The sequence below is a fragment of the Varanus komodoensis genome, unplaced genomic scaffold (assembly GCF_004798865.1).
Source record: "Varanus komodoensis strain SLA01 unplaced genomic scaffold, ASM479886v1 scaffold1, whole genome shotgun sequence".
NCBI classification, from domain to species: Eukaryota; Metazoa; Chordata; class Lepidosauria; order Squamata; family Varanidae; genus Varanus; species Varanus komodoensis.
Window position 1 is genome coordinate 38,223,369 of NW_025335268.1, and position 24,840 is coordinate 38,248,208.

The 24,840-nt window shown below is 41.0% G+C and overlaps 1 protein-coding gene across 4 annotated transcripts in view; it reads right to left on the minus strand.

Moving 5' to 3' along the window:
* ESR1 (estrogen receptor 1) overlaps positions 1-24,840 on the minus strand; it is a 200,651-nt gene that overhangs the window by 101,637 nt on the left and 74,174 nt on the right. For all 4 annotated transcript variants that reach the window (XM_044422667.1, XM_044422677.1, XM_044422657.1 and 1 more), the window contains one exon: positions 18,880-19,384. In XM_044422667.1, coding sequence (XP_044278602.1) covers positions 18,880-19,384 — 505 coding nt within the window. The remainder of the gene's footprint in view (positions 1-18,879; positions 19,385-24,840) is intronic.

Below are 24,840 nucleotides of genomic sequence, written 5' to 3' on the forward strand. Positions count from 1 at the left end.
TTTTCTAAAAGAAAGATATATAGAAGTTTCTGTACTGTGTCAGGTTTTAAATCACTTCTTTAAAGTAAATTATTCCTTCTGTGTGTGAGTAAAATATTAACTTTTATAAGTTTTTGGTTCAAAGTGGCTCTATGAAATTGATCTATAATGTGAAGTAGTGTTGGACTAAAATATTGAGCCCAGATGTTTTCAGCATTTCAAAAGACACACAATACCAGTGAAGGTTTTTCAGACAGTTTGAGAAGATTGGACTTATCTTGAAAGGGGCTGAGGTTTTATTCTCTGGAGCAGCTAGGCACCTGGTAGCCTTCCAAAAGATACTGCCTTGAGAATATCCCACCTGGGGAGGCTGCAGGTACCGAGGAATGAATTTATCCTTACCAGATTTACTCTGCTCAGATGCATCAAGAGCATTCTGGCTCCAGATAAGGATAAGAAGACAGACAACAAGGTGGGACAGTACAGTTAGTTCTAAAGCTGCTCTGTTGTATCTTAGCCACTGCTGAAGCAACATCTTAACCTAATGGTGTCTCTTTGACCCCATGCTGGTCAGTTTCCCCTTCAAAACATCTTTAACCTTCACCTGCTAAACCAAAATTCACCAGTCTGGTACCTTCCAGATGTTTTCTGGAAGGTACCTTCGACTCCCATCAGCTCCAGCAAACATTGCCAGTGGTCAGGAATCTTGGAATTGTGGTCTGACACTTGTGGAGGAACCAGGCTGGGGAATGCTGCACTACATGGTTCCCTGGCTGCTTGTAAGACTGAACACAGACAAGCTTACATGAAAAATAATGTGGTCACCACCAGCGAGCTTCCCTGCACTTGAAGGGCTTCCCAAAAGTGACAATGAGATCTGCCATGACTTGAACATACACCCTGAACATGCTGCAGCATGGTAGATTCTTCAGAAATTGATAAACAGGCTATCTGATTGGGGAAAGCTTCACTGAATATAAAATGCTTGAAAACTATTGGTGTAGGGAAAGAGTAAAACTATTTGTGGACTGTACCATTTTAGACTGCAGGTAGTTCAAATGTTCCCTTAGGCCAATGTTGGGGGTTGATATCTGAAGCCCATCATTGGCTTTTTAAAATATTAATGTGAACCAATCTAATTTCACACCTTCACACCAACATGTGAGCTAAAACTCAATTATGCACAGAGATTCAGACTTGTTTTACAGCAGAATATTACAACTGAAAAACCAATTCAGGAAGAGAACACAATAATGCATGCATTCATGAAAATGGCATTAGAATCACTGCTTTCACACTGGCTGGGTTCACACATCACAGCAAGCAACCCAGCGTGGTTTCTGCACTTTTAAACACCCCTGGAAGTTCTCCACTCATGGTTTATTCATTATTTATTGGAGGCCATGGTCGCTTGGTACTTCACTGAGAACAGCTGCTTGCCTCGTGGAAGAGAGAGTTGGAGCTGGCCTCAGGCAAAAGCAGAGGTAGTGATGGCAGTGGTAAATAGCGAGGCAGCCCACATTTCTGTTACAGATGTTGGAGCTTAATTACTGGCTGAGCAACAGTAAATCATGGGAAGTAAGATTAGAAGCACAAGGATAACATTGATCAGGCATTCTGAGAGTGAAATACCTACAGGACAGCAAGGGAAAATGGGCGCTGCTACATAGTGACCTGATTCACATAACATGACAACCAACCGGCACTAAACATCCATGGTTCGTTATACTGGAGTGCAGAATCAACATGGGGAATATGCTGACAGGGACTTGCTGGGAATTGTAGGCCTTTTTCTGTCCTGGTCTGCACCCATTGGGGTTAAGAAGAATAGCATAGACACATTTACCCCATGAGATACATTCCTCAGTATTCTGTCACTCAACTGTCGCAACTCCATTCGCTTCCCGTACTAATTAGTCCCCAGTCCATTTGCTTCATTTCTCTTTGTAGTTTTCCCTTTTTTCAGCCTTCCTTTGCTTTCTGTGAAGACCAGGCCAGGGGAGGAATGCCACCTGGCCTGCTATTCTCCAGGTCAATGCCTGCCACAGGCACGAATTTCAATGCATGAGAATTCTGCCTTGTTAGATGTTCAGAAGCTAAAGAGCAGTTTCCAAAAGAGCAATGTGTAGATTCTCAACCAAAACAGGTGCTTTTCACAACAGAAGTAGAATGAACTTACAACACAATCTATGTATGTATGATACAGAGCCTGTGGTATAGTGACAAGAGCTCTGGAGTGAGACTCAGGAGATATGGGTCCTGGCCCCAGTTAGCCATGCAATTCACTGGGTGACTTTAGGCCAGTCCTTGACTCTTAGCCTTCTTCACATGGTTGTAGTGAGGATAACAGCAAAAGAGCCAGACTATCGAATCCACCCTGAATTTCTTGTAAGAGGAAGTTACAGGAAGCTAGGTTCCAGTAGGACATCAGGAAACACTTCCTGATTGTTAGGGCAGTACACCAATGGAACCTGTGACCCAGGGAGGTGGTGGGCTCTTCCGCACTGAAGGCATTCCAAGGAAGCTGGACAGCCATCTGTCAGGTTTGCATTACCTTGGATCCCTGCATTGAGCAGAGGGTTGGACTTGATGGATTTGAGGTCTCTTCCAACTCTACTGTTCTATGATTCTACGAAAAATGCTTACGGCTGCAGTATTAAGCTAAGCATTGCAGCCAGAGCAGAGCTGAAGCAAGAATGTGGATATTTGTCAGATAAAGAGATGCAAAACCATTGACCTCACACTTACACAAACAACCCACCTCTGCCCTTTACAAAGTGCTACAAACTTGCCAAACTTTTTCATGTCTGGACTGTGGTACACAAATCACTGAAACCTTAAACCAAAGGGCCAGGGCCAATAAGAACATTTATAGGCTTGAATTAATCATTTACTGTGTGATTGGCCTGTCGGCCAAAGTAAATTAATAATACATTATAGGATGTGGATTCCCTGCTGACACACAAAAATCTTTCTAATAGATAATTTGGACACAAGCAACTGTTTCATAAAGTAAAAACGACATATTTATGAAGTGCTGGTGTAACAGAAGAGAAGGTGGTTGTACAAAGATGGAAACTGGCAAATACAGAAAATGCATAGAATGATAATGTGAGATAAGTGAGCTGGCCAAACTTTTATTACAAGTAATTGTTTCATAACGTTAAAAAATCACAAAAGAGACTAAAAACATTCTGTCAGAATGTTTAAGAGTTCAAATATTATGCTAACATCATGATTTCAAATCTGCATGTTGATATACTACCAATGGAATAAAAGGCACTCTCTTTGGAAGACAGTTTGTAAAACAAACCATTATATAAAACAAAACATAAGGGTAACACACATCACAGCGAGCTCAAACAGGAACACAGAATCCTGAGTGACAGCTAGGAAGAAAAACAGCAAGGTGGGGAGAAAACGGCCGCTGGAAGGCAAGCAGGCCCCCACCTGAAAGTTCTCTTCTGCACCAAAAGTGTCTCTCTCAGTTTTCAGGACCATTTTTGCCACTTCCCATCCCCTCGAAACCGCAGATGTGCAGCAAAACAAACACAAAAATCAACCACTATGAGAAATTCGCCACACGGCCTTCTTAGCATCTCTACTGTTAGGAGTCCTTCCATTTTCCAGCTTCATGAGGTGAGTGCCAATCTCACGCAGCAAAAGTGCCATCACCCTCACGCAAGAGGAAAGTATCACCTGACTCAACATCTGATCCATACTTCTGAGATCTGCAGAACTCTGTGAAGTACTTCCACACAAAGGAGGCAAATTCCTCCCCACCAGTTGGACAACTGGGCACATGTGCATTACATGTCTGACTCCCACAGGCTGCTTGCCATCAAAATCTGGTGGAACTAAGGTCCACGAAGCAATCTTCCAAAAGCAGTTGTACTGGGAGAAAGAAGCAGCAGGAGGAGAAACAGAGGAAGTAAATAGTATTTTATGACATGAAGTGGAAGGCTGATGAGCTCCCAAAGCAGTGGAGTAAAGGATGATTAATGCTTTCGGCCCTAATGTTTGCAAGAGTTACACAGAATTTTAAAAGAAATCATGAAGTCCATACCTAAACCAATGAAACGCCTGTCGACTGCCTTCACAGAAAGTGATGTTGTTCATCATCAAAGCTCATTGCATTAGTCTACTTCAGAGCAAAGCTGGACTGTGATAAACCAATGAAAGACATGGAAATTGTCTGCCATAACATGGCTCTATATCCTATACCATATGAAGCAACAGTTGCACAAATGGAGGACACAGTAGGCCAACTGGAGCTCAGAGGACAACCTTTCACCAGGGTGGTCAATAGATTTAGATCCTATAGATTTTAGAAGGATCTACATCATTTGAACTTACTAAATTAGATCTCACAGGCAGCAACAAGGAATGAATGGAAACAATTGCATAAATAGGGTTCAGGTTCCAGAGCATATATATTTCACCATGAGGGATGAACATCAGCTTGGAAGCAGAGAGTTTACATCAGGGGTCTCAAACTCGCGGCCCACGGGCCAATTGTCAGGACGGGTGGGGCACGGGGGAGGGGCCCTGTGGCCTTCAAAGTGCCGGCGGCACCCAGGCCGGCCTCTGGATGAGCGGCCCACCACCACCGCGGTGGTGGAATACTTGATGCGGCCCAGCCTCACCCAGACTCTACTTCCAGCAGCCCCCAGGTAAGTTGAGTTTGAGACCCCTGGTTTACATGGACAAATGAACAGAAAGAAGATGATTAAGTAGACATTCCTGGCAGCTGCTTTTTGCCTCCCAACTGTAGATTCTGAAGCTGTTCAGGGAAAGAGACATATTCACGTATGTCCTATCTAGTTTGTCCCTGAAAATAAAACAGTTGCTGAAAGGTTTCTGGACTCTGTTAAATGCCACAGAAAATTTGGGTGAACTGCTGGATAATAAAGGCAGCAAAACCTGGAGTTCAGCATTCCCTTCACCTTCGATGTTATGTGAAACCAGTACAATTTGAACTGAGATATCAGTGTATGTCTTTCAATTTGTTTGCCTCTCAGGATCTTATTGACTCAGAATTGCCCACATGATTGTATTAATAACTGCAGAACTGCCAAACTGCTTAAGCCATCCAGATTTTTTCAGCTTGGGCTTCTTTTCAGTCATAATATTAACAATGAAGATAGCAAAACCACATTGTCCCAAAGGTGCTGTGGAGTGTGGGGGAGCAGGCAACAAATAGAAATTTGCCTCCCTTGAGGCATCCAGAAGCCTTTTACAGTGCGGAGTACATTTCAAAAGTTTCCAGAAGACAGAAAGTAGGAGACCACAATAGGAAACATCCATGAGAAGAGAGGTTTTCCCCCCATCCATTCCCTGGCATGCATTATCCAGCCTTGTTCATAGCCCCAAACCAGGCCTGAAAATGCCTATAGTTATTCTTCTTTTTGTATTGATACTGCTATTCTTTTAACCACTTATATTACATTTTATTCTTTTAACTGTTTTGAATTCAAATAAAGACTGTCTGTCCTTGGGTGGATTAAAAGCATAATGAACAAACTATGAATGATATGGTAGGAAACCAGATTTTCTGTGTAGGAAGACTTCTGCTTCGTTTTGTGACATTTTCAAGCAAAAGAAGACTCTGGTCTCTTCACGTACTGACTGATTTATGTTTACTCTACATTGTCCATACTGCAAGATGGCTTATGAGTAAATAGCAAATTATTACATAACACAATTGGATAATATAATACAATTATCCAAAAAAAGCACATACCAGAAACCAAAATTCAATGTCTGTTCATTCAGAAATGCCTTGCTGTATTCCCCAAGGAGATTCAGCAGCATCTACGCTCAATGTAGCAAAATATTCCCAAGTCACTGCCCTAAAGGCACTCTTTCCTAAACAGCAGAAAGTCTGATATTCCTTGAAAAGGGGATAGAGAGCATCAGATACATTGAGTCCAAGCTGTAATGGGCTTTGTAGATTAGTGCCAGCATCTAAAAGCAAAGAGGTAGACACTGAATCAAATGAAAATCTTTCCACTGATTTTCTATCCTGCCTGCATAAATGTATGAAGCCATAACAGTATAAAGTTACAGTGCATAGTATATCTGTCCTGCTTCCCCTTACTTCATGTGTTTCACTGTTTAGATTATAGACCTTTGGATGTGAGGAATGTGTTATTTTTTAAATTTACTGTAGAGCACATCAATAAATCTTGAACATTATACACATGAGCAGCAACAGTGCTGAGTGCCTTTATTTTGCAGTGGGATTGTTTTGAGTGTATTTTAAATGATTTGATATGGCTTTAATTATGTGCATCAACATTTCAGAGGTGGGACACAGAGTCCTGATGTCCATCAGGAGACTTAGGTAAGAGCATCAGTCCTTGGGGCTATGCCCCACTCTTCCACAGTCCATCTCACCCAGGAATCTCTTCACACAGGTAGGAAATACCCACCGGAGCTCGCAGTCAGTTGTGTTCTCCAGAGGGGGGTGTATCTAAGTAAACCGCCTCTCACACTGCAGGGGGCACATGGACATCAAGACTCTGCATGCCACTTCTGAAATGTTTACGCACATAATTAAAGTAATATCAAGCCATTTTAAATGCCTCCAAAACACTCCTGTTGCAAAATAAAACCGGAAACAGTTCAAAACATCAGCACTTAGTAAAATGCAGAAAGGAATGAACATTTGGACATATTGAAAGACTGAAAAGATGGGATCAAATAGACTTTCTAAAGATACAACCATGCCTGTCCACCAGTCTGATGAAACTTGATGGTGGGCCTGTCAGTTGAGGCGCTGAGGCTGACCTTAAGGCCTAAATGTTTGTTTCCTAAATGTTTCTGGAGTGGTGGAGAGCCTATTCACACTAAGATGTAATGTATTCATCACAATCAAAGCACAACAAAACCTTCTACTAGGAATAACTAAGAGTATAAAATACAGTAAAAACAAAACAAAGTACTACAGGTTAACACTGGTAACAATAAACAGGGAAAGGACATCACAGTGGTATCTCTTCCCTGCCAACCTGCCCATGGTAAGAACAATTGGGCAGATCATATGGCACATAACCAGCATGCATGGGGTGGGGGCACTTTGGCTTCTTTTCCCCATTGATCCTAATGCAAGTATATGGAAATACATGTGCCTTTGCTGTCTGACACAAACAATGAGAGAGAAAGAGTTTGTTTATGGAATAATGCTCCACCACCAAAAAGGCCCTTTCTCTACAGCAGTGGAAGGGAGCCTGTGGCCCTCCAGATGTTAATGAAATACCACTGGCATCATCTCTCACCATCGGTCAGCCACTCTACCTGAGGCTGGGAGTCCAGGCACCTCTAAAAGGTCAGAGGTCCCCATTCCTTTTCTGGAGCTTGCCAAATCTCCTGAGATGGGACTTAGCATAAGCCTTCCCACATGGATCTTAATTCCTGGGCAAGCACATATCGGGGCAAGCAGCCTTTAAGAAAACTGGTTCTAAATCTAGCATGCACAGATATACCCCCAAATCCAGGATTTCCTCAGAACTTTTTCCAAGAAAGGGTACAGTTTGCAAAACAGATGTCTTCAATCAGTATGATGAACTACCTGTAGGCAAGACTCAGAAACATTTCCAGCATGTGAGCTTGATAAGATGGGGCATAAATGCCTCATCTGTCCATTGAGCCTACCTGTCCAGAGTCCATGGGTCTGCCACTAACATTAGTTTTCTTGTCAGCTGTCATGCACAGCACTAGAATATCCAGATAGAGCTTCAGACCAAAGAAAGCAGTACCTGGTTGGCTGGATAAAGATACATCTCACCTCAAAGATACAGATCAACTAGGAGGCATCATGTGGCATCTCTGCAGATTCAGAAGTTGTCATCCCTGATGTAGATGTTAAGCTACAAAGTTATGATTTACGCATTACATCTCTATGCTACACCCAACAGCCAAAGCTATTTGAGCAGTGAACAACAATTAAACGTGCAACACATGCCACAATAAAATAGAATATCCAAGTCTGAAATGTGCAAGAAACCAAGTGCATTGCTACAAAATGCGGAACACTTGACTCAGCAATATAGCAGATGAGAAGGGTTGTTGATGATCTTGGAGTTGTAGATCACAAGCTGAGTATGAGTCAACAATATAATGCAGCTGCAAAAAGGGCAAACACTATTTTGGGCTGCATTCACAGAAATATCACTTCCAAAACATGTGAAAACTAGTTCCCATACACTCGCCACTAGTCAGACCTCACCTGGAACACTGTTCCATTCTGGACACCTAAGTTTTAAAAAGACGCAGAGAAGCTGGAAATGGTGCAGTGGAGGGCAATGAGGATGACTCAGGGACTAGACACCAGGAATGATTTCCTCACTGTCAGAGCAGTATAACAATGAAATCTATTACTTGGGGAAGCTGTGGGCTCTCTTTGACTAGAGACATTCAAAAAACGCCTGGACGGCCATCTGAGTGGGATGGTGTAACTTGGTGTCCTTCAACAGCAGGGGGTTGGACCCCATGGCTTTCTGTGTAGAGTAAGGGGCAAGTGATGGATGGATCTGTCTATTTGCCACAACAAAAAGAAAAAAGAAACCAAATCTATACTTATAGATATTCCATAGCTCTATAATTGGCCTATAATAGATAATAGCCATGCTTTACAAAGTTCATTTCAATAATCCTTGCAACAATGCTTTAAAATTAGTCAATGTTGCAATCTCCATATTAACCAATGTGGCTGTAGAAATGTGGCTGTTGACAACAATGTGGTTGTTGTCATTTCACGAGTTCATGGCAGAACGTAAATCTAAGATTTGCTCCAGAGCTAAGTCTGCACCATTATGCTATTATGCTATATTTTCAGACACCCAAAATATTCAAACTCTTTACCCTGTCATACTCAACTTGATGTATGCATACAAGGCTGGGGAAATGTTAATGGGATTTTCTGACTCAGAAAAAAATCAGAGCATTCCTGAGAAATACTCAGCAAGAGTTTTATGTTTAGCCTTCCAAATAGTCTATAATTCATATGCAAGAGGTTTAATGATATATATGATATAACATCACATATATAGGATTATTTTGATGAATCCATCATAAATCTCTCGCTATAGCTCTTTTAATAGCTTAAGGGTACAGCCCTACCCATGTTTAGGCAGAATAAAGGCATACAACTCCCAACAGTGGGAGTGTCGTCTTCATTTATTTCTAAACTTGCATAGGATTGGTCCTTCAATGTTCTCTTTTTTCCATAGGAACCCCCTGCCAAATCCTAGTTTAAGTGTCACCTTAAAATCTATGGACACTGGAGAATGTTGATTGCTACAATAATGGCCTCCAGCTGCTTGTACAGTCTGAAGGAAACCACCTCATAGAAGCTCTGAGCTGAGTTTCTGTCTGAGCAGTAGGTATACTCAGGGCTTATACTATGCTTGTTAAGCAAGAGCCTGAATCATCTATCTACATATTATGCTGAACGTTGGCAAAAGCAAATGTTCTTGTTCCTTTAATAGTGCTATTAAAATGGCATGCCAGAAGCTGCTGTTTTCCTCAACCTGGCTTCACTTGACACACCGAATGATCCACATTTCCTATTCCATACAACAGGAATGCACAGATGGTAGATTAGGATCTACTGGAAGATCTCTGGGTGATTTGTGGCAGATCAGCATTTCTAACCCATGAATGTTTAACAGTAGGGTTAAACATCCAGAGATCAAAACCAATATGCCTGCCATGCTCCCCGATCTCTAGCAAAAATAGACTGTTGAAATAAAGAAAGTTTGAGGTAAATGCAAGTGGATTTATGTGTGGAAGAACTGTGAGCTCCATTCAGCTGTGATACTTAAACACATTCCTAGGCTTGATATTATTCAGTTTTAAGTATATGTCCTTTAAACCAGAATCCAATTGGTGGATCTAGGGGTTAAATAGAAAAAGTAAATTCTGAAAGCTTGAAGTCTGTCCATCTCCCCCATAAAACTTTAAGGAGCTAGATATGCTACCTGAAACAAGTGAAGCAGTCTCAAAGCCCATTTTTTTTGTTTATTTTTGAAGATGTTTTCCCAAGGAAACTCTTGGGGAACGGGCATCTCAGTTCTAGTCTATATGTATATAAAACAATGTACATGAAAAATAAGGCAGATGTACTGCGTTTCCTCTGGTTGCCTGACTTTTTTTCAAGAGGCTATACACTTGGAGGCATGGTGGACTGCCCTTCTTAGCCTCCACACCATAATACTAAAGGTTGTTTCCTGCCATACTGGCTTCCTCCCCCTCCCCAAGCTGCTTTTCTCCCCATGTAGAACAAATATGTGTACATAGACTTTCTCCTTTCACTATTCAACAGTAGCTCAGGGTGATTCTGAGTAGGAGAATAGCTGGAGAGAAATGGCTGTAGTTAAGGATCCCCATCAACTCAGTAGCCTTCCACTCTGGGAGTTAAAAATAAGCAGCTGGGGAAAGATACATGTTTCTGCATTCCACATCTAATTTGCTCCTTTCATGCACATATGAACTGCAATGATATTAGGTCTTCTGGAGCATTCAGATGCCTTCCATGTAGAAGATACCAATCCAGATGAGGGAATTTCCAGAATCTAGCAATTTAGACAATTCTCGAAAGCAAAGAACAGATATAGTAACATCCGGAATACTGTGTAATAGCCTGGATCCAGAGCCATTTGCCAGAGAGCGTAGCATTTTACTGTTGTATTATCACTTGCTCAGGTTTCTACAACTGTGGCATGCTGCCATGCATTGCTTGCTGTGAAGGAGCAGTCAAGGCTCCAGTCATCTCTCTTCAAAATAGTGTTTTCATATGTGAGGCTTTAGTTTGGGAAGTGAGAATTCCTTGGGAGTATTATTTGCACTTTTTCCAGTTCAGTGATTCTGTTCTGTGCTTGCAGTAAAGCCGCCCCACTAGCTGCTGCATTTGAATAAAACTTTCTCAGCTCAGGCCCCTAAAGGGCACCAGAATGTGGTAATCATAGGCCATGTGGACTTTTCTTATTTTTTTCCAACATTTAAGTGCATAATCCAATGGGCATACCTGTAAGCCTTTGTACTCAGGGTACTATGGCCATTGAGATGGTGTGCTTCGGAAGGGAAAGGCAGGGAAGGGAAGAAGGATGCAGCACTGCCATGATAAATAATATCCAGACTCTTCCTTTCCCTGCCCCCCAGCACACCAGTTTACCTGTCCTCCAGGGTCATTCTTACAACCTTGGAGAAGCATCTGGTATGGGACTCCTGCTGCAACGGGATAGACGGATCAGAGCACACATCCCCTGCTCCAAGATCAGAGCTCTTTTCTGACATACATCTGGGAATCTAAATGATCCTATGGGCCTCTAGGCACTCTCTAGAGACCACAGGATCACTTTGCAAAGCTATATTAATTAGTGGGGAGGTTCATCTACATCAACATTCAGGTGCATATTTTCACATTTCTCCCAATATAAATATTTTATATACAGCTTTGCCTTATACATACTTTTGCAAACTCCTTTCCAAATACAATAGATTTTGCACATTTTCATGAAAATACACATTTTTCTGTGCACTCTTCCATAATATATGTACTTTATATACATGTTTCACTTGAAAAATTGTACTAAAGAATTCAGAAAAGCAAGACTATCCAAGTATAACTGTGTTTCAATTTATATATTGGCTCCGGACATGAGAATTAGGTAAGATTACAATAAAACATGATGCACATGACTTTCTCCTCCATAACTACTTCTTGGCACTTCTAAAAAATAAGTATCTTCCTATGGAAGCCTTTTTCAGTAAGGGAATGTATTAATCTAAATATATGCAAAAGCACTGCATGATGAAAGACTAAGAATATGCAATTTTATATGAAAATAAGTGAAACTCAGGACCTTTCCACGCAATATAGCAAAGCATGCTCTGAACATATTTTATGCCTTACACAATACTATGGCGAACTATAATCAAACTGTATGGCACAGAAGGGCAGGCAGAGTAGGTAGAAATATCGGTGCTTCAGCTCAGTAAGGGGACAGAGTGCTACCATCAGGGACGTAAATGAGAAGAAGCAACAGCATTATCACAGAATGATGAACTAGCCAAGAGCAAGAGCAAAAAGGGAAGCCTTTGCCCTTCCTGTTTACTTCTTAAAACAGCAGGATAGGCATAGGTGGACTATCAAGAGAACATATGACAGCCTGCACGTGCATATACATATCTTTGACACAAGTAAAATTAAACTAGACATTCACAGAATGGTTGAACATGGACATGTTTGCATTAGACATCACTAACTATGTCACTGGAAATATATATTCCTCTTGTGTAATCATATTCCACACAGCTAACAGAATATTCATGTTTTATTTTTTGACTATTCATGGGCAATTGTTGAGTTAACTCTAGGTTGGATAACCCATAAACAATGAAGAGTTTCTGAATTCAGTTGTCATTAGCCAATCAGAGAATGAAGTACTTCTGGGTTATTAACTGGAAGCAGAAATGGGAGGTAGCATGCTCATTGCTTTGCTCATGTTCACCCCTGGCAACTCCTGGGTTAAACAACCCAGGAACTGTGGTGGGACATCTGAACTGGATCAGTAGGTATGTCATGACCTAGGATTGTTCTCAGGGGTTGTTCTTTTTAGTTGTGCTTTTTAGCTAAATGTGTGTGAGAGAGTGTGTATATGCACTTTCTGGCCTGCAACCAAAAGGGGTAGAAAAATTACACAGTAATTGAAGTGCTGAGGGGAAATGAGAGCATCATGATTTTTTTGTTCACATAATCATTGTGTTTTGCTCAAAGTATACATTGTTCCCTTCAGCAGCAGTAGACCGCATGAAAGAGAGAACCCGCCCCATGCTTAATACCTAGAAAAGCATTTTTCTAAAAGCCTTTTCTTCTTTTTCCTTTTTTTGGCTGCAAGACATATCATTCAGCAGGGTCTCCTGATGCTCTATGTGGTATTTTTAGGGAACTGGAAGGGCTGCTGTGGGGTTCAGGGAGGTCTACATCTGCCAGCTGATTTTAATCGATTGTTTTTATGTAGATAAATGTTTTATTGTGCATTGATAAGTTACCTTCATTGATTTTGGTCAAAAGGAAGACTAAAAATAGAATGTATGATGGGTGTATGATTTTCAATTAATATTTTGCAGTATATTTGGAAAAGTGTGGGTTATTTTTAAAAATCCAGAAACTCGAAAGGGAACATTTCAGAAAATCTAAGCAATTAGAGCATGATGCAGCTCTGTTTGGTCCTTTTTGTTCCCATAAATTTGACTGGAAAAAACTGAAGAAACAGTTTCTGAAGAAATAGAAGAAACCTAAGTTTGGCTGGAAGAAACTGAAGCACATGCTTGACTCTCAGACTTGGAAGTGCTTCATTTCAGTTGAATCATGTTCATAAAGATCAAGTTAGGATTTCAGAATAAATGCTCCTATAGAAATAAAAATCTATTTCTACTTCTAAATGAATACACAGTGCTTTTTTGTTAAAAAAAAAAAAATGGTGCCATAAAAAAGGTGCCGGCAGTAGCACACACACCAATCCCAGCCCAGCAGCGGTATCTCTCACTATCAGAGGCAGATAGCAGACACAATAGCAGGCTGCAGGCACTATGTTAATGATGTTTGCTGCTGATCTGCTATGCCGTTCAAAATCACTTTGTAAAATCCATTGAAAAAAGGTCCCGGAACGCTGTTCCGGTGCGTTCTATGACAAAAAAAAGCCCTGTGAATACATAATATGCAGCTATTGATTCTTGCATTATTGCAGCAGGTAGTAACTTAATAAGCACACTGTACATACACACTAAATGCTCATAACACTTAGTAGAATCAGCAGTGAGAACACAATGTACCTATCCATGTATCTGCTAGTAAGGCACCTCATTTGAGTAGCTTTTCTTTGGCCCATACTAGGATTTATGCTATTAATGATCAACCATTTCCCCCATAGTTTATTACTTAGTTGAGCTAGGTTTACTGCAGCTAACTGCATGTACTAGTATGTCTCTAACATAAGACCTTACAGTTGGAAACTCTGTGCAAGAGTTTGCAGGCTGACAGCAATGGGGGTAAGTGCCATGAAGGCCCAGAGTTGCGAAGATTTTAATAACTTGGACAAGCGCTTTGCTGCCTAAGCGTGGGACCTGCATTTTGGCATAAAGGTATAGTTTCTGTATTGGATTCTGCTCATTCTGTCAATGCATAATGGGTAAAGAGGCAATTCTAGCCCACTTCAGCACAGGATGCACTAAGGCTGTTTGTTGCTTTGCTTTTAAAATAGTATTCAGCTCAGGCAAATATGCAAGCGCTGTGACAGAATCTAGTTAGCACACAATGATGCTTAGCAGCAGGCGCGCACTTAGAGCTCTCTGTCTTGTGAGCAGCAGCAGCAGCAGCATGGGCTTCGTGGTCTTTCCACAAGAGGAAAAGCCCTCTGTTGCTCTAGCAGAAATGCCCTTTTCACTGCGTGCTGCCATAGCAGACAGTTCACCCATGGCTAAGTGATCTCTCAGAAAACGCCACAAATGAGCCCAGACAAGGGTGCAGTAAAAGCTTTGCTTGAAAGCACCCAGTGGTCTAGTAACTTGGGCAGTGAGGCAAGGTGAGGACTCTAGTGGAGTTTTGGAACTATTTTATGCACCTCTGCACCTGAGTGTGTCAAGAGGATCTCTTTATTTATAAATGTAAGATCCAAAGAAAGAGAATAACACCAACATTCTTTTAAAAAAAGGAACCGCTCTATTATCATTGGTTTCAAGCTTCAGCAAAGAAACAGGGGCCCATCTTCCTAAGAGTCTGGCTTTCCTTTCTGGGTTAGAGAGATAAATAACATTTTCTGTTCATTCAGATAATGCCATATTCATTCGATCCTGTTTTATTGCTGACTGTAATATTGGCTTCATTATTGGTTATTAGTACGGTTAAGACTGAGTGACATTGATTTAGTTAAAGGCCTTTTTAATCTATTCTGATGGATATTATTTTTGCTATTTATCACAGCAACAATATAACTCCAGACTATTTAAAAGTCAGGTATGGAAGCTGATAGCAGCATGCCAGGTTTTCCCAGTGTGTAAACTGCCAGCGGTTGATGCAGAGAAGACCTGCACGCATCTCTGTAAGGTGGCTTCCCATTTTTCATGAAGATCTGCTGTCCCATTAACAGCACACACAAAATGGTAGAAATAATTAAAATCCCCTCATAAACAGAAGCAGGTTTTTTTTTATTAATGAGCATTTAGTTCAGTTGCTGTGCAATGCAACCTGTGCTTTTGCTTAGTAAACAATCAGTCATTATAGGAAATGACTGGATAGCTGTTTATAAGGAACTACATCCTCCTCATTATATAGAATCGTGCAGAGCGAAAGTGGCTATTTTGCAAATCAAGGAATTGCATGCTGGGAGCTGGAACAAATGTTCAAATATCAGCTCAGTCCTGCAGTAACTAAAAAGTGATGGACAAATCACAATGTTTCTGCTTCGAATATCCATGTAAAACACAGAAATAATAAACATTTGTCAATGGTATGAAGATTGGTCGAGCATTTAATACATATGGCTGCAATCCCAAGAATTATTGATTACTTAGAAGTAAATCTAGTTGAAAATAAGGAAATTGACTTCCAACTTAACCTAATTAGTAAGACTGTAGTCATAACCACCAGGATCCTGTGGATCTTACAGGGACTTGATTCTATGTAAGCATACTAGGATTGTGCTACCTGAATGTTAGAAAAGTAAGTGGAAATGGAAAAACTCTGCAAGGAGGCATACTTCTGTAAAAAGAACTTAGGAAGTTCGTTAGCTGGTAAGATCTCTTAACCACAAACTAAAATATAATAAACAAGGCTTTTAAAAAATCTGAACTATTTGGTTCCACTAGGCTTCTGAAACACCACTGAAAATACAGAGATTTTGGAACTACAGGTTAAGAAAATATAAAGAAGCTGCAGTTCAGTGCACTGTTACTTGGAAGTAAGCCATATTAAACTCCATGGGACATTTTTTACAGTAGATATGTATAGGTTTGTACTGTACGAGTACTGAGAGCCTATGTGCAGCAATTGATAATTCATAATACTATTTTTACAGTATCGAGTAGAGATTAGTTTTACTATTACAGTATTTAAATGCACAAATGGAACAATACTTTTTCAACTAAGCTATATTTAAAAATTGTAACCAGTGCTTTAATTTTTTACATCAGTATATTAAATGCTTGAAAAGGTGTTTTGAAATTAAGATATCATCTTCATTTTTCCATTGCTACTCAAACAAGTGTAAAGAGACAGAGAACAGCACCTGCCAAAATACACTTCTGCTTCCAATTTGCTTGAATATCGATCTTACTGGATTTCGACTAAATCAAATATACCAAAACACAATAATAATGCTATGTTAATGTTACAATTGAAATATGGTACTCCTCCACAACTTATAAGCTTATACCATCAATATACATATATGTTGTCTCCTGACAAAACCGAATGAGGTCCAGGAATTCAGGGGAGGGGCAGATGCTTTACATGTAGGGTCTCTGGTTCAACCCTGCATCCAGGTAGTACGAAAAATTCCAGCCTGAAATCCTACAGAGCTGCAGCTGGTTAGCAACCAGGACAGGACTAATGCACCCTGCTAGTCCTCTTGGCTCCTTTAGAAAACAGTTCCATGTAATGCCTGCAAACTTTGCCACCAATGTTTAGTGTTACGAAACCCTTATCAGAAAAATACCTGCAATTAATATGATTTTCTATAATGGAATTATAGGTCTTAGACCTTTTCAGAAAAATACCTGCAATTAATATGATTTTCTATAATGGAATTATAAGTCCTGGACCTTCCTAAAGCACAACTGAAGCTCAGCAGTGATGTTTTAAACCTGCCAGGAACGGCACTTACTTCCAGCTTGCTGAATCATTAAATCAACTGTCAATAATCCATGGACATTTCTTAACCAGCAGTCATTTTCATCTTTACGGCACCCATGGCATGTGTAAAGCTGATCTTGTTCAATCTGGGTGATAAACTCATTCCAGAAAAGGTATTTGTGTTGTGTTGTGTTGTGTTTACAGATTAGGGAGAAGTCTCCTGATAAGCTTCCTTTTCAATCAAGTGGCAATCCTTGCAAAAGGAATGTATTAGGAACCTCCTGGGTCAGATTATATCCATTGTATTGCTTTTTCTTCCATGTCTATCATCAATCTGTCATTCCAGTTGTTTTTACAGCACTTACCATAGACACTTTGAAAAAGAACTACTATTTCCTGTTATGACTCTTGCAATAATAATATCAAATGAGTATTAAACAGTGAGGACAAATTGGCTTTTTAATGCATGACTTTTGGCTTCTGTGCCAACATTCTAGGAGCACAATAACTTTTACTGACCATTTAAAAACACTAAGATTGGAATTCTAGCTAAAGGTAAACATTTTTAAAATATGAGGTGTAAGTATCGTAGAAAACCAGCTATATTTTTTTCAGAAATTACATCTTCCAGTCTTCTAGTTGTAAGCAACATCATACATACCTTAAGATACAAGGTAGAAAAATAAATCATCCATTAAAATCGATTCACAGCAATCTGACAGTGTTTCACAAAGTTATGCTCCCGCTTTTATTGGAACAGGTCACCAAATGTAATTGCTGATATAGAAACTATGCATTTGGAAGTAATCTTTTAGTAATGGAAAGGCATTGTGTAGTAACAGTAAGTATTATATTGTGTGTATTGTATTATTCAGTTGTTCGGTTGTTTCTCCCTCTAGATTGTGAGAATCATCAATGAAGGGTTTATTTTGTTTTATTTTACCCTCATTGGAAAGGGGTCCGTTTCAAAAAGGAAGCAGATGTGGAACGTTTAGCACTTCACTTGCTGGAGTTCGGTAGCCCTGATCTGGATCATGGCCTCACATGCTTCCTTGTGCATGAAATGTAGAGGAGTCCCTACATACTGCAGATGTAATGTGACATGCTGTTCCATTACTTGTATGTGTATCTCTCTGTGTGCGCATTTTTCTAATTCCCTAAAAATTACAAGGACGTGATTGCAAAGTGAAACGGTGCATTCTTTGTCAAGCTTTTATGTTCCCTGCAACCACAGTACCAGTCACGGTCTGGAGTTCAGTGAGCCCTAAAATCTTCCTTAGACTTGCATAGCTATCAAAATGCTTCTTCCTTCTTCTACAAAGCAGTTATTTTTAATGTTAACAGCTCTTAAACACCTTCCTAAGACTGCTAGGAGGTGTTTCAGAGAAAACACATTTGAGAACCCGCTGCCTTAAAAAACATTCGGCATGTGTGGGGCTATCTTCTGAGGAGTTGCCATTTCCCTTCAGAAGTCTTAAGTGCCTTTTCTGAAAGGCTGCTTTTTATGACTGTAATGCCGTCATTAAGTCTACTACAACTGTTTGGAAGATAAGCCACTAAGTTTCTGAACACTTGAAATGAAACAGCAGTCGATGCAATCTAAGAGGAGACATGGAAACAAATCCTTCTGGCTGCGGGCTAAAAATGCAGATGTGCGGTAGGCACAGACCAGACTGACAACACACAAAAGGCTCACATTTTGTGTTTCTGTTTTAGTTTTCACTTTGTTTTGCTTTTCTGCAGCTCCCTATTTTAGGCCTTCTATTTCTGTTTTCCCCGGGGCACATATCTGTTGACAATCTGACTTGTTTTTCATATGCATTTCATTTCTTGCATACCCAGCAACAATTACCCAATAGTCACAACAGACATTCTGATTTACACCATGCTCTCGCAGAGTCTAATTATTCAGTGGTGACTCAACAGACCTGTTGGCAGACCCGTACACCCACAGAAACAAAAATCTGCAGCATTTTCTTTCTCCCTGCATTAATTCACATTTTAGATTTGTGCTCCGTTTCTAACAAACCAATGGCAGAATTTACCTGTAGAAGGCAGTTGGTGCAGCTTCTCTCATTGCAAAGCTACTCGATTCGTTCTCAAGGTAGTAAGGGACCTGCTGGCTGGGGTGATGAATAAATGGTGAGAGCTGCGGTGCCGTCTGTAGAAACACAACAGGGCTTGGAGGCACGTTATTCAGAGAATGAAATCCTCCCAGGTTGCTGGACCCAAACGATTCTGTTGTGGGGGCATAGTTGAGGCTGGCTGAGCTGTACACCGGAGCGGCAGTGGAAAAGTCATAAGCAGCGCCTTCTGGGTAGTTGAAGACCCCAGTCTTGTTGCTGTCCACATACATGTCGCTGATCGGTCGTTCCAGAGGAATCTTCAACTGAGGTCTGCTGAGAGTCTCTAGTTCATTGCCTTGTATCTGGTGCAGCAAGGCAACACCGGAGGTTTTTGTGTGAAGGGTCATGGTCATTGTCAGCGGCAGTGAACACGTAGCATAGCTCAGTCTGATGCTCGAAGAAGAATCAGGAGCTTGCAATCCACCTGAAAAAGGAGCAGAAATCAACTGGAAACAGAACAAAAGTCATATTTTTTCCCACCCTTTGAGCAAATTATCCAGCTATGTGCACATCCGGCGAGTCCCAGCAAGTTGGGAGATAGAATCAAGCACAGAGGAAGACAAGGAACCGTGTGCCTCTCACTCCCTTTCTCTCTTTCTGACTCTAACTTTAAGTACTTTTCATCTGAGCTAATATGCTTTACAAAGGTGCTGGCACCAGGCCAGATACTCCTGCCTTGCACTGACATTGCTTGAAACACCACTTCAAAACAATTAGGTCTGGAGTTCTACCAACTAATTGTCTCAGTATTGCTAGTTTAATTTTTCACTTCACGTGGCTCTGATGGTCATGGACCACCAAAGGAGAGAAAGTAAGTTGGGCTTTCATACCACACAGAGTACTAGCCCAGAAGCCCGCTCTGTTGGGGTTGCACACCCTCACCAGGCTCCAATTTATCTCTGTTTATCTCTCTTCTCTGCTTTGTTCATCTTCATGTTTGCTAGAAATATGTCATGTGTACATTGCAATGACCCTGAGCCAGTCTACATTGTAACTGAGATATGGCAGAGCAGAGCGTGTGTTTGTGTGGGTGCGTTTATGCATATGTGCGGCTTGCCACAGACTGTCAAATTCCAGCAAGCAAAAATCAAAGGGTTTCTATATCTATGTAGGAGAAAAGGCACACCGTGATCATGGGTCCTGGTACTTTGCAACAGCATAGTACACCTTTCCTTCTCATTCTCTCTCTCTCTCTCTCTCTCTCTCTCTCTCTCTCTCTCTCTCTCTCTCTCTCTTTCTTTCTTTCAAGGTATGTTAAATCTGCATTATCCTGCCATCATGCTAATCAGCTTTGCATTTCAAAATAAAGTAAAACATAAAATGCTTAATAGGATACATGTCATTCCTCGGACCTCTTGACATTCAACTGCAAGTTCATCGCACAAGAAAAACAGAGCTAATAAATCTGGCAAAAAAAAACTATTTTCTATTCCTTTTTTTTAAAACCTCGTGTTGCATGTTTAATTTTGAAATCGATCTATGTAAAGCAAAGCTTTGAAAATCTCTGAAGTTTTAATGTGTTCAAATAAGACAGGATCGAAGACAAAACAGAATTCTTGAGTAATTAGAATATTTATACTACTCTCAAATACTGGTTAACTATATAGAAGCAATGATTATGTGGAGCCTGCACCAAGAAACCTTTCGAATTATTCCCAAGGGTAGATTGATAGATTCAATAGAGATCTATGACTCAGCAGGGCGGGGGAAAGAGTAGTCCCATATTCTAACATTTAAACATGAAGGGCCTGGGATAAACAAGCGTCAGTATGAATGTGTTTCCATGTCAGAATTAAATTAATCAAACCTAAGCTTTGATCCACAAAATGGATTGCTTAAAATACTATTTTTAACAGCTGAGACCCTGAGCGGAAGCATATGTGCATAGGATAGTATCCATAAAAATTGTTCAGAAGAAATTTTATTACCAACTATAAAAACAGGTCTCCATGTTACAACTATAGCTTAGCCTTCAGCTACAACACAGTGCACACTTCAAGAAGATACATTTGCAAGGCAGAACAAAATTACATACTTTACAGAAGCTTGCGGTATGCAGCTAAGCAACTGCATGATAACATGGCATGAGATATATTAACGTTTTTCATATCATTTTTGCAACATTTATAGCAATCATATCTAAAGTTATTAAAGAACTGTCTTGAATTTCTGAATCGATTCAAGTTTTTAACTTGCCATGACGAACCTCAATTTTAGAGTAGGAAATTTGATTAGTAATTATGGTTGTTTCGACAAGGCTGGAAAAAAGAAAGGGGGAAGAAAAGAAGGAAAAAAGAAAGATACACAAATATGAGTATAGAGAAAGATCCTAGAACAATTCTACATATATGCATCCATGTAAGCATCTAATAACAAGTGAAGTATATATTTCTGTGAATGCACATATTGACCATTTTCATGAGACAGCAGTAAACTCAGCTTATTCATCTTCTGAAATACGAAACTCAGTAGCATTGTTACATGAGCTCTAAGTTAAAGGCTGGCTAAGACATGTGGAAAGTTATTCATGCAGCCATACATTTAACCTAGCATTATATTTTTATACAGGAGACTAGCTTAAAAAGTGCAAACTGAAAGGGTCACAGACAAAGTTATGACGATTTTATACCTTATTATTCGGAAGTTGAAAATAAACTGTTATAGCAAAAGGTAACTTAGATATTCTGTAAATGTAATTTACTTTGCCCAATAATTTTCAAATGCTTGCATCAGGATTTTATTGTTTCTAAATGAAGTTACAGAAAAATGAACTTGCTAGATCTAATGGAAAAGGCAAGCTCTCACATTTAAACTGGTTTGAATCCTGGGACCAAAAGGCCATTCAGACTAAGCCCAAGACAGGCACTTTGCCCAAGGTATGACACATAGTCCAGACAAAATAATGCAGACCCAGGAGCAAACACAAAACATGGAGAACAGAAGTTCCAGACAACTAAACCAGAGATCCAAAGTGTACACAATGGGGGAAGATTTTTAAAACCAGGCACCACAACTGACACCTGAACCTAACTGAGGTAGGAGCCCTGAAACTTGCAAAGTGACCACCCTTTCAGCACCACGAATATCCCCAGCATGTGTGCAGCACCTGATTACAAACTAAGTAATTGGTGAATTCACCTTGTTGGCTCAGTTAGGAACATGTGTGGCTAGTATGAGATGCTTGTTCAGAATAAAAGCAGTTCCCCATCACACTCCCAGTGGCCCACAATGTGCTCCAATGAGCTCCTTCAGGGTTCCTATCGCCTGTCCCTGGGTCATCTCCATTTCTTCATCTTGCCACCTAGAATGCTGAAATAGCAGCATCTGAAACATAAGAAGCCCTGGAAGCATAACAGCCAGGGTGTCTGACTTCTAGTAAAAGCACTCATGCACCTTGAAAACCGCATTTCCTCAGATTTCAGCCTTATTTCTTTCTTTGTAAGATCCACAGACTGCCCAAATAGCAAATGCTCTCAAGGGGGTTTACGATTGCTCAGATGCGCAGTATTACTGGTCTGTGCGATTTCCTCCCTGCCATATTAGTGTTCTGTGTGTTAGAGAAGAGAGCTCCATATTGAAAGCTTTCAGGGTGCCAATACTGGAGCAGTTATGGGCAGGGCAAAGGACAACACTGGGACAAAATGTTTTTGGAGACAGAACCGAACTTTAGTGAAGTTTGGGTGCACCTTAAGAAACCTCAAGGGTGTAAGGGCTCTTCAATGCATCATGATGAGTCCCCAGATCTCACACAGTGACAAGTTAAAACACTTGGTAATACATGTAAATGTGGGTGAAAACATCAACACAATCTGAACTCGTGTGGTTGCTCCCCAAAACAGTCATTATGTACAGAGAACAAGTCAACACTCGATCATCTGGGCATTGGGATCGATGAGTTTCCTGCCCCACATTGCTACTTGCAACGCTGGACTTTGAAATTCTCAAACTACTTTCCCATGTGCAGTTTTAAGTTCCTGGCATCCTCCCCACTTTTTATTGCTACCACTGGGGGAGCAGGTTGGCTGGTGTACGAGCAGAGAAGAAGACAAGTGTTCCCAAGCAAGCCAGAGCAGGAGGCCTCTATCCTCCCTGTTCAGTTCTCCTGCCTGCTCACCTGCTCAGCTCAAGGCCAGGATGGACTCCCTGAGTTGTAGCAGGCAGGCAGGAAGGCAGCAAGGGATGGGCAGGATAAAATCTGGAAGACAGGCCCATGATGAAGTGAGGCTGAATGCTGGCAAGCCACTCAAGAGGAGTGTTTTTACTGCCATGCACAAATGCCCACTGGAAATCCTTTCCTCGATTCATGTTCAGGGAAATGTCACCAACCATTTCACCAGATTTTTCCAGGGAGAAGAGAAGTCCTCAATAGTTTCTCACAGGTAGGGCTGCCCATGGACAGCAGTGGTAGCCCAGCTGCTTTCTTTCTCCAGAAGAGTTTTTGGAGCCTTTGAGCTGCCACAGCAAGTGGGAGCAGCACTATTGGTTTTGGCAGGCTGACCTCCCATTTTGCATTCACCACAATGGGGCAGCACTGAGTGGGGATGCTCTAGAAGCCTGGGCCTATGAAATGGTCCTCCACTTTCATTAAGATTTTCCTCTACATGGAAAGAGACTTTCTGCTTTTCTGTTTCTTTCTCAGAATGCTTTAGAATTTATTTTGGTGGTGTTATATAATAACTGTGAGGTGGCTGAAAGTACTGTGTTTATTCTATTACATATCATTAAATTGCTTTGCAGCCTCACAGGCGGCTGGTGCTTCCTAGTTTGAGAAAGCCCCGGTGGGAGGATTACTTCATGCCCTGAATTTTCACTGCGGCGTTAAAAGCTGAGAAGGCTACGGCTGCTGGAGAGGTGGTTATATAGTGAAAAATGGGACACTTGTTCACACCTCCTAACCAAGGAAAGCACCAGGAAATCAAACCCAGTCCATTAAATGTCTCAGAAATTTGCTTCACAGTTAAATTTGTTCTTGAGAACAATCTCTTTTCTATAAAATTGAATGAGGAAGGTCAAAAAAGGGGGAAAAACTGTGGGAGACATTTCCAGCGGAGAGGTAGTTTACAGAACTCCATGGCACCAGAATAGTCCCTTGAAGTTGGCTGACTCTCTTGGCCAAGATGAGCATGGCCTGAATGATACAAGCTGAGCTGGAATAGTCCTCCTCTGGGCCATGGCTCCACCGTGCCAGGAATCAGTTCAATTACAGCAGTTCCTGGCTCTCGGTAGTTGGCTATGGGTGGCTCTACTCATCTTCATCCCAGATTGTGGCAAAAGATGCTACAGAGGGAATCGTAAGAAAGCGTGGCTAAGTGAGACCCGATCTCCTAAACTACTTTTCAAGCCAATCCTCCTCAAAACCTCATTCGTTCCACTAAAGGCAAGGAAGCCAGAAAAGGCTAGAGCAGAAATCCCTTCCCACAAACACTCTGACCAGGGTGTCTTCCAGGCCTTGGTCTATCCCTTCAGGAGCCTTCTGTGAATAGCAGTACTGATAAAATTTTGGATAAACCATCCACATTATTAGACCCTTGTGTCAGGAATATACACATGGACAAGGCATGGCAGCTGGTGAGCGCAACTGCTGCTGAGCTGCTTGCAATGATAAAGATTTGCTTACCTTACCTGCTTTGAGGGTATGTACCTGCAGCACTGCATGGACTTAGATATGTCCATATGATCTGCGGTATAAGTCTCCTAGTGTGCTGCATTTAACTCTTCAAACAAGAAGAGGCAGGGGCTGATGGAAGCAGGGTGAATGCACACAGATGGAAAAAGGTCTTCCCAAAGGTAAAAGAACAGCAAAGGTGAGAAATCGAGAGTCCCTTTAAGAGTCCCATGCTTTCTCCAAGGTGGCACCATGACGACAGCCTCAGGAATACC